At 45.7% G+C, this 10,104-nt stretch overlaps 1 protein-coding gene across 1 annotated transcript in view; it reads left to right on the top strand.

Annotated features, from left to right (window-relative positions):
• Positions 1 to 5,590, top strand: part of LOC140393046 (interferon-induced protein with tetratricopeptide repeats 1-like) — a 31,139-nt gene extending 25,549 nt beyond the window's left edge. Inside the window, exon 2 of the mRNA XM_072478998.1 lies at positions 628 to 5,590. Coding sequence (XP_072335099.1) covers positions 628 to 2,104 — 1,477 coding nt within the window. The 3' untranslated portion in view covers positions 2,105 to 5,590. The remainder of the gene's footprint in view (positions 1 to 627) is intronic.
• The last annotated feature ends 4,514 nt before the right edge of the window (positions 5,591 to 10,104 follow it).

Here is a 10,104-nt window from a genome sequence, read left to right on the forward strand (position 1 = left end):
TGAGGGCCACTGAGAGTGGATTCCTCCCCCATACCCCTGAGGTTCCAGGTGCGTCATGATCTGGCAGATATGTAGATATGTCGCATTGTCCCCCTGCTCCACTGAAGTCTTCGGCAGCATCCCGTTCCGGCAGGTCCTCCAATGACAGGTGCTGCCGGCAGACAGGTGGCCTGATGCAGTGCCTCCTTCCACCTCCTCCTCGGCCAGTGGCAGGACTGGCAGCCCGTGGTCATGCCTCTGCATGTCCTACATCCTCTCTTTCTTTTATCGGCTCCGGCTCCTGTTTCCTGATTTTTCAGACCATAGGTGAAACACGCCATCTATAATTCCTCTCGGAGGAGGCGGGGCATTGCATAGTCCCCAGATAATAACGGGTCAGGCCCTGTACATGCGGAATAGAAGTCATTGTCGCTGCAGTCAAGGCACCGGAGCATGGCCTAACGAACGATTCTCCACCCAATCGCCTTTCCCGATTCTGCGGTTGGCCGACAGAGGATCCCGCCCCATCTCTTTGTTATCAGAGTTTTCACTGAGACAGTCTCTCAGGAGCACTCCTGAGAAACCAAATGGGGGGAATGTGTTTTAGTGGATCTGAGATGGATGTTGATGATGTTTTTTCTCTTACAGTAACGCACAGGATGATTTGTTGAAAGTGAAGCTTGATTGGCTTCAATGTCAATTCACGTGGGCTCCACAGAGAGAAAACATTGACCTGGATGATATGAAACAAAGATTACAAGATTCAATAGATCTTGGTGTGAAATATCAAGCCAGGTCTTACAACCAACTCGCTTTTGTGAACTGTTTGCAAGGAAACTGTGAGGAGGCGATTCAAAACTTAAAGGAAGCTGAAAAGATTCTGAGGGAGAATCATGAAGATGAATTTGATAAAAGAATCATCGTCACCTATGGAAACTATGCCTGGGTATATTATCACATGGGACAACTGACAGAGGCTCAGTCCTACCTCGACAAGCTGGAGAGGATCTGTAAACAATTTCCTGAAGCCTCTCGGTACACAGCAATGATACCTGAAGTGTACGGGGAGAAGGGTTGGGCACTGCTGAGTTGTACTGCTCAATATTATGAAGATGCAATGGAATGTTTTATGAAAGCTCTGGAGGAAGATCCGGATAACACAGACTGGAATAATGGATATGCAACTGTTCTGTTTCGTTTGGAATGGTTTTCTGGGACCCCCGAGAGTCACGGGCCCAGTGAATCAATGAAGCAGTTTAGACGTGTGCTGGAGCTTGATCCAGATCACACTGTAGCCATGGTGCTGTTGGCTCTTAAATTACAGCAATTCAATCAAAGTGAGGAAGCGCTTGAATTAATTAAGGAAGCGTTGCAGAAGTCCCCTGATCTTCCATATGTGCTTCGTTATGCAGCAAAATTTTACAGAACAGAAGGAGATGTGGAAAAAGCTGTGGAGCTGTTGAAGAAAGGATTAGAAATTACCCCACACTCTACCTTCTTACACCATCAAATAGGTCAGTGTTACAGAACCAAATTGTATCACCTGATTAATTTTCCAGACAGCAAAGGTCCTCGCAATGCTGCTCTCCAACAAAAAGCTCAATTGTTCAAACTCTGCAAGTATCATTTTCAAAAGGCTTTTGAAAAGCGACCGCTGACATCTATTAAGCCACATCTGGATTTTGCAGGAATCTGCGTGTTAAATGAAGAATACCGCAAAGCGAAGGAGATCTACAACCATCTCCTGACATTGGAAGGTATACGCCCAGAAAATAAACAGGCAATCTGTTTACAGGCTGGGTTATTTGAACTGAATCACAAGAACTCAGAATCAAATGCCATCAACCATTTTCTGGAAGGAATCAAAGTCAATTATGATTCAATAGAACAGAAAAGATGTCGCGAAAACTTGGAGATGATAGCAGCACGACGACTTCGCAGGAATCCTAGAGAAAGCAAAGCCCTTGGTGTTTTTGGATTCCTGCACCAGCTGGATGGTGAGAGATGTGAAGCTATTCAATACTTTGAAAAGGCCTTGGAGTTCGATCCTGGCAATGAAGAATATCTAAGTGCTCTTTGTGAATTACGCCTTTCCATCAAGACCGACAATGACATTCCCAACTAAAGCTAAACACATTTTGAAAAGTGTATTGATGCTCCCTGACCGAAAAATAGGCTTAGTCGGCTACATTTTAGTTATACTATTTTCACTTTTTTTCAAATGAGTATTTTATTCATGTGTGTTTAATTTTAAAATAATAATCTTATTGTAATTCTAAATCCCCGTGCTTCATTCAGGTATATTAACCATACTGGTAAACTAAATAAATAGCATTTATTTCCATATCCTTAGAGTGTTTACTGAGTGTGAAAAAGAGCAAAATTACGACAGATTTGGACAGAGCCACAATAAATATTTGTGAATCATACAAATTTGTTTAAAAGAATTATAAACTTAACATGGGTCTGATTGTAACTCCAGATGGGGTTTGTGTGAGTGCTGGGGGGATTTGGAAACTCACTGGTTTCTGCAGATTCTGGCTCTGTGTTCAGGACAGAGTTGGCAGCACAGTCATTGCCCAATGATTTTTGTTTTTAAATTTAGAGTACCCAATTATTATTTTTTTTCCAATTAAGAGGAAATTTAGCGTGGCCAATCCACCGAACCAGCACATCTTTGGGTTGTGGGGGTGAAACCCGCGCAGATACGGGGAGAATGTGCAAACTCCACACAGACAGTGACCCAGGGCCGGGATTCAAACCCGGGTCCTCCATCAAATTCTAATATAACCTAAATAACTGGATAGATGTAAACGGCTTTCAGAACATTTTGAAGACAGGTGCTGTGTTGCTCGACCTCATGCCGCCTACGACACCATTTGACACAGTGGCCTCCACTTGAAGCTGTCATGGGTCCTCCCCCGGTTGAAAGCACCGGAACACTGTTGAACAAACAAAGGTTCAGAGTTCACCTCAGAGAGGCAAAAAGTACCTGGAAAAGACAAAACAATGGACTCCCCCAAGGCTCAATCCTGGCTCCAAGCCTCTTTATTGTGTACACAAATGATGTTCCAAAAGCTACCTGCCAAAAATTTGTATATGCCAACGACATCTGCCTTGCAACTCAAGCAGCCGACTTGAACAGTACTGCAACAAATGGTGACTCAAGCCAATCCCTGCAAAAACCATATCCAGCATATTGATCTTTACAATGCCAAAACCAATAAAGAGCTCAACATCCAAATGAATGGCTACAAGTTAAAGCACTCCCCAATTCCAACATATCTAGGAGTGGATAGGACATTGATCTTTCAGAAACATCTAAAAACAACTACAGCCAAGGTCAAGTCCAGAAACAGCTCGATTGGCAAACTAACCGGCTCAACATGGGGTGCTGTTACCACCACCCTCCGAACCTCAGCACTCACTCTCTCATACTCAGTAACTGAATACCATGCCCCTGTTTGGTCAAGAGCATCATTCACACACAGATTTGTCACCCGGCTGAAAGCTACAATGCATATCATTACTGGAAGACTGCTCAATACCACTCACTTGGCTCCCTGTTCTGACAAACATCACTCCTCCACATATCCGCTGACTTGCAACAACCCACAAAATGATAGAAAAAGTTTGCAATGCTCCCTATCTGCAACTTAATGCTGATCAACTCAGCCCACCCAAGGTCTGACTCCCATCAAGAAGGCCGATCTGGAAAAACCATCCCACACGGGACTTCAATTCAAATGCCACCTGCACAAATGAATGAGAATCATTGGACATGGCAAACAAGTACCTGGTCTCAAACCCAATCCAAGAGTGGTTAACCCTCAGCAGGTTCAGCACCGACCACGGCGCATGCTTGGCAACCCTCCACAGATGGTGCATTAGCGCCAGCCCCCTATGTGCTTGTGGGAGAGAGCAAACTATGCACCACATCGTAGAAGAATATCCAATTCACAGATTCAACAGTGGCCTCAACATTGCAGGAGTGGAAAAAACTGCTTGGCTTAGGGACTTTGTATTTGTTAAATAAATTACTGGATGCACAGAAAACTAATGTCTGAATATAGATGGTGAGTGTTAAAAGCTCAGGGAAAGTAGATGTCCCTACGGAAGAACCGAGTCCCTCTGTTAGAGTGATTACAGCTCAGGGAAAGACTGACAGTCAGCTTTCTGATGCGTACAGCTCTCAGGGGCGGCACTGTAGCACAGTGGTTAGCACTGTTGCTTCAGAGCGCCAGGGTCCCAGGTTCGATTGCCGGCTTGGGTCACTATCTGTACGGAGTCTGCACGTTCTCTCCGTGTCTGCGTGAGTTTCCTCCAGGTGCTCCGGTTTCCTCCCACAAGTCCCGAAAGATGTGCTTGTCAGGTGAATTGGATATTCTGAATTCTCCCTCAGTACACCTGAAAAGGCGCCGGAGTGTGGCAACTTGGGGATTTGCACAGTAACTTCATTGCAGTGTTAATGTAAGCCTACTTTGTGACAATAATAAAATTATGAGAAAAGAGGATTGAAGATCTGAGGCAAAATTCTCTGGTATCGGCGCGATGTCCGCCGACAGGCGCCCAAATGGCCCAAATCAGTCGGGCATCACGCTGCCCCAAAGGTGCGGAATGCTCCGCATCTTGGGGGGCCAAGCCCCAACCTTAAGGGACTAGGCCCGCGCCGGACGAATTTCCACCCCGCCAGCAGTCGGAAAAGGCCTTTGGTGCCCCGCCAACTGGCGTGGAAATGACATCTCCAGGTGGCGCATGCGCGGGAGCGTTAGCGGCCGCTGACGGCATTCCCGCGCATGCGCAGTGGAGGGAGTCGCTTCCGCCTCCGCCACGGTGGAGACCGTGGCCAAGGCAGAAGGGAAAGAGTGCCCCCACGGCACAGGCCCGCCCGCGGATCGGTGGGCCCCGATCGCGGGCCAGGCCATCGTGGGGGCACCCCCTGGGGCCAGATCGCCCCGCGCACCCCCCAGGACCCCGGAGCCCGCCCGCGCCGCCTTGTCCCGCCGGTAAGGTAGGTGGTTTAATCTACACCGGCGGGACAGGCATTTTAGCGGCGGGACTTCGGCCCATCCGGGCCGGAGAATCGCGGGGGAGGGGGCCCGCCAACCGGCGCGGCACGATTCCTGCCCCCGCCGAATATCCGGTGCCGGAGAATTCGGCAACTGGCGGGGGCAGAATTCACGCCAGCCCCTGGCGATTCTCCGGCCCGGCGGGGGGTCGGAGAATCTCGCCCCTGAGACCCAACCAGGGTTCTTTGCAATCCCCAATGCCTTGGCCACTCTACCCACTGCTGTACATGTTACAGTTCTGTTTGATAGCAGAGCTGATTACATTGTTTTAGGTCAGACATTTTTAGAGCCTAGGTGGCAACATTTGAAGAGCCCAATTGATCAGTTATCTTTGGGAGGATTTACAGGGTCTAAACTACAACCTGTTGACTGGAATTACAGCCAGCCTTGAGGTGAGGCTGGTACTTGGTTTTAGTTTGTCCTCTTATTATGGGCCAACCTGATTTTAAACATTTCCTAAGAATTTCCTCAGACCTGTGGAAGCTTCCATGGACCAGGATGGTGTATCTTTAGGAACAATTGGATCGCACTTGTGTAGAGCGGTGGGGGGGGGGGGCTGCGTAGGGGAGACAAAGTCTCCTTCAACAACTTGTTAGCAAATACTGTCCTTATTTATGAGGACATCTTATCAATGTGGAAAGTAAATATAGAGCCTCATATAACTCAATAGCAGAATTCTGCTGCACCTTTTTCTGGTATCAGAAGGAAGTATGAGTCATGTATTGCTCTTGCAAATGCCTTTTGTTCCCACTGACTGGTTGAAGCTGATTGGCCGAAAACGGCTATGACAGCCCCTGATGGATTGCTATCTGCCTGGACTCTCCACCGCAGGTTTTCATGCAGCTCAGTACTTTTCGCTGCTCGTGTTGTTAACCTTTTAAAATATCTGCCTCATGTGAACTCTTACATCGATGATTTCTACCTTTCTCACAGTGATCTACAGGGGTGGCATGTGGGGCACAGCGGTTAGCACTGCTACCCCACAGCGGCAGGGATCCAGGTTCAATTCCGGCCTTGCTGACTGTGTGGAGTCTGCACATTCTCCCCGTGTCTGTGTGGGTTTCCTCCGGTTTCCTCCCACAGTCCAAAGATGAAACGGTTCGGTGGATTGACCATGCTAAATTGCCCCTTAGTGTCTCGGGATGTGCAGGTTAGGTGGGGTGACAGGTATAGGGCGGGGTGGACGGGGGAGTGTAAATGGGTAGAGTGCTCATTCGAAGGGTCGGTGCAGACTCGATGGGTCGAATGGCCTCCTTCTGCACTGTAAGGGCTCTATGATTATTTCACTGCTGTTGATGTTGTTTCTGTCCCGGCACACTGCTGCTGGGTATTTAATCAACAGTAAAAGGAATCAGTTTGTCAGAGAGGATGTTGATTTTTTTAGGCTTTCATATTAATGGAAATGGCCACAGGTTAAGCCGTGCCCATAGGTAAAAGATAGATATGATTCAGTATCCTCAGACAGTGAAGAATTTGCAAGCCAGCTGAGGACTTCTAAACTTTGCTAGGCCTTTTACACCAACCGTGGACCAGCTCTCAGCTCCTCTATATGCTAGGGTGTGCAAGGCGACAAAAAGCCCATTTATTTCTTCCCCAGATGATTTTTCCAGATTGCAGAAATTGTGTGGTGATTAATAGACATCCATCGACTTGGAACAGAGAGATTTTCAGGTTCCACTCAATATCCATGTCCAGACTTCACCTCAGGTAGCTGTTGCCGTTTTTACAATGAACATAGTTCCAGTTCAGTTTTATTCTTATAATTTCTCGAATCTTGAAAGGCGATACAGTAAAAGTCATGACTGTGATGTTACGGTGCCTTGTCAAGCCTGTCCCCTTCAAGGAAAATAGTCCAATACCCTTTCTACTGAAATTGCAGATTTGTGACCAGTTTTGCATCTGATGAAAAAAGAGCCACTCATATCAGACATGTTGGGCGGGACTCATTCCTGAAAGGCCCAACATTCATTTTTTACATTTTTATGCTCAGACATGGAGTCAGAACATCTACCTGTTATGGAAGATGATGATACGGTGGAGGAAATTTAACAAATGCCTTTGAGACCACTTACAGAATACCAACAGATTATTTGCTGCACTGGATCATCAATGATGACGCAGCAAGGGATATCCCAACAGGTCTCAGCTAAGATGGGGATAGAGATTGGTGTTGTGTGGTAGTCACCACTGTTTGTATAATACGTATATGCGAGGTAATACGGTAAGGCTCCTGTACTACAGGTACGGGGGTAGATCCCTGCCTGCTGGCTCCGCCCAGTAGGCAGAGTATAAATGCGTGAGCTCACCGAGCTGCAGCCATTTTGGCAGCAGCTGCAGTAGAAAACATATCTTTGCTTAATAAAGCCTCGATTACTCTCTACTCTCGTCTCGTCATAATTGATAGTGCATCATGTTGGTAGTTTGAAAATCTAATGTGACATGACTGTATATTGTAAAAACCATTGTGAATGCAAACAAACATCCCTGGTTCAGAATTATTTCCACCATCTTTGTGTTCATACAAATGATCACCACAGCTGTTGTTCTGTTCACCCTTTCTTCCTTGAAAGTCCTCACCAGGAGGCTACAAATTCATACAGTTGGTTTGGGCTGAAAGTCAATTCTGATGCCCAAGATAATTCCATGAGATAGTGAGGGATTAGTATATATTGGCAATATAAATTTCACGCTCAACCTGGGGACTGTTGTTAGTTTGAAAATCATCAGTTTTAGTTTTACTGGCACTGTGTAGCTTGAATTAATATGTTCTTAAGCATTTTCTGTTCTAATTGATGGAAGCCATGTTATTAAAAACTAAACCCATTGTTACTGGAAACCAACCTTATTCGTTAAGCAGACAACTCTTGTGAGACAATTAAAGAATAAGTAAGTAATTAATTGATATGTTCGAAAGACAGGAAATGTTATTTGGAACACAAATGTTTATGACTTTTGTAATTATAAGCACTTAACAGTTGATTGTTAATACAGACTTTGAAAGTGCTGTGAGAATAAGATTATTGTGTGCTTCTCAGACCACAGAATAAAGAGATAACATGAATGTTGACCAGGAGAACTGAATAGGAGCTTGTCTGAGGGATATTAACTCCAAATGACACAGCTATGTGGACCAATTATTAGTCAACACTCAAGCCTATGTCAAGGTAGTTTGAGAAGAAACATTTTGTTAAAGCTGAGATAATGGGTGTAATTAGGCAAAAAACAGTGAGCTAATTCTCATTTCATTATTGACAAATTAAAGGCCAATTGGCTACTTTCTAACAATTGGCTAAGGTGGGCTTTCAATTTGTAAGGCACATCATCGAGGTCTCGAGAAGCCATTTTGGGTCAGGAGAGACAGAGAGAATGAGAGGACAGAGGCAAAGGCAAACAAACAAACAGACAGACAGAGAAAGGCAAAGAGTCAGATGTAAACAGAAAGATGTGGGTAGCGAGGGGGAGGGTGGGAAAGAGGCAGAGGCAGAGAAGGAGAGAGGTGGGAAGAGAATGATGCGCTGAGAGCTGTTTCGACGTTGTCACTTTACGTCTTGGTCTGAGAACGGTGATGAGAAGTCTCTTCAATCGTGAAAGTTAAGCTTTCTCCAATGGTAGTTGCAGTTAATTACTTTTTTACTTTCTGGCTTGTTACCATTTTAACAATTAATAAAGCTTCTGAATTCATCACTTAAAGTGTTTTTTCTTACTGTATGGTTAAGTCTCTCGAACTTTATGTGAATTATGATTTGAGTGGCGATTGCAAACAAGTGAAGCCCATAAATCTGAGATCATATCCATAGAAAACTTACATAGGTACCCTGCAGGACCTTTGGAGGGATTATTGGCCATAGCTCTTGGTCAGGGGACAGTACAGTACACTGAAGCAGCAGCAGTATGATATGCTTTAGGTCAGGGAGAACATATTAATTCCATGTTAATTTGCATTGTGAGTGACTATTGCACCAAGACTACAACCAGGACTTGGTGTTCTGGGAACAAAGCGGTTTTATTAATCACAAGGTGAAACCTATTGAACGTAAGTCACTTTGGGAAGACATTCCCTGTCTGCGGCAGTGAAAGATAATTGTCAGGTAATTTATGTACCAGGGCATACCACTGTTTCAGTCCACTCGAAGGACAACAGTCTCACAGACAGCCAGGGGACAAGTGTGCCAATTCTTTGGGCGGGCCTGTCACGGTTATTGTGATAACTCGGGCAGCTAATCAGGAACTGACTCAGCTCCAAGACCCTACAAAAGAGAAGCCAAAAGGATACCTACCAAAGAACCCCCCTCTCAGCTTCACCATTAGACAGGGTGAACTTGTGATGTGGACAAATCAATATGTTGCAAAGGATTGGAAACACACATTTCCATTGTCAGAGATGACAGTATCCAAAATGCCTTGTGTGGGAAAATATCCTCTTCAGTGTGGTTATAGCTGTGAAGGAATGCAATTATAAATACACAGTTATAAGAAAATCCCACTATAAATAATGAGTTATAAGATTAAAAAGAGTGATTCTACTCTGAAGTAGGGATTAAAAATTAATCCCTAGCTGTATTCTCAAGAAAAACATCCTGTAGCATAGACTATGATGCATCCTTCAACACGTGGCATTTCTGAAAAAAAAAACAGAAACATGCGGCTGAATTCTCCGCCTTTGGGATTCACCGTTTTGCCGGCAGTCCAGGGGGTTTCCCAACAGCGTGGGGCTGCCCACAATGGAAAGCTCCATTGACCATCCGGAAAAACAAGAATCCTGACAGCATGTTGCACCATAAATCTGGGGCCGGATTCTCCGATTTTGAGGCTTTGGCCAGAGGAAGTGTCTAGTTCTACGATTAAAGAATTGGCGAGGACCCAGCACCGACCTGAGCTTCTTAAGTGTTGCTGGAGCTGCACTCATCCAGGCAAGTGGAGAGTATTCCTTCACACTGCTGACTTATGACTTTTGGATGGTGGACAGGCTATGGCAGTGTTCTTCAAAGTCGAGGGCGTGACCCGCGGGTGGGTCGTGGGTGGGTGTCGGGAGGGTCGCGGCGCGGCAATCGCTGCG

This window comes from Scyliorhinus torazame, chromosome 16, assembly GCF_047496885.1.
Source record: "Scyliorhinus torazame isolate Kashiwa2021f chromosome 16, sScyTor2.1, whole genome shotgun sequence".
NCBI lineage: Eukaryota > Metazoa > Chordata > Chondrichthyes > Carcharhiniformes > Scyliorhinidae > Scyliorhinus > Scyliorhinus torazame.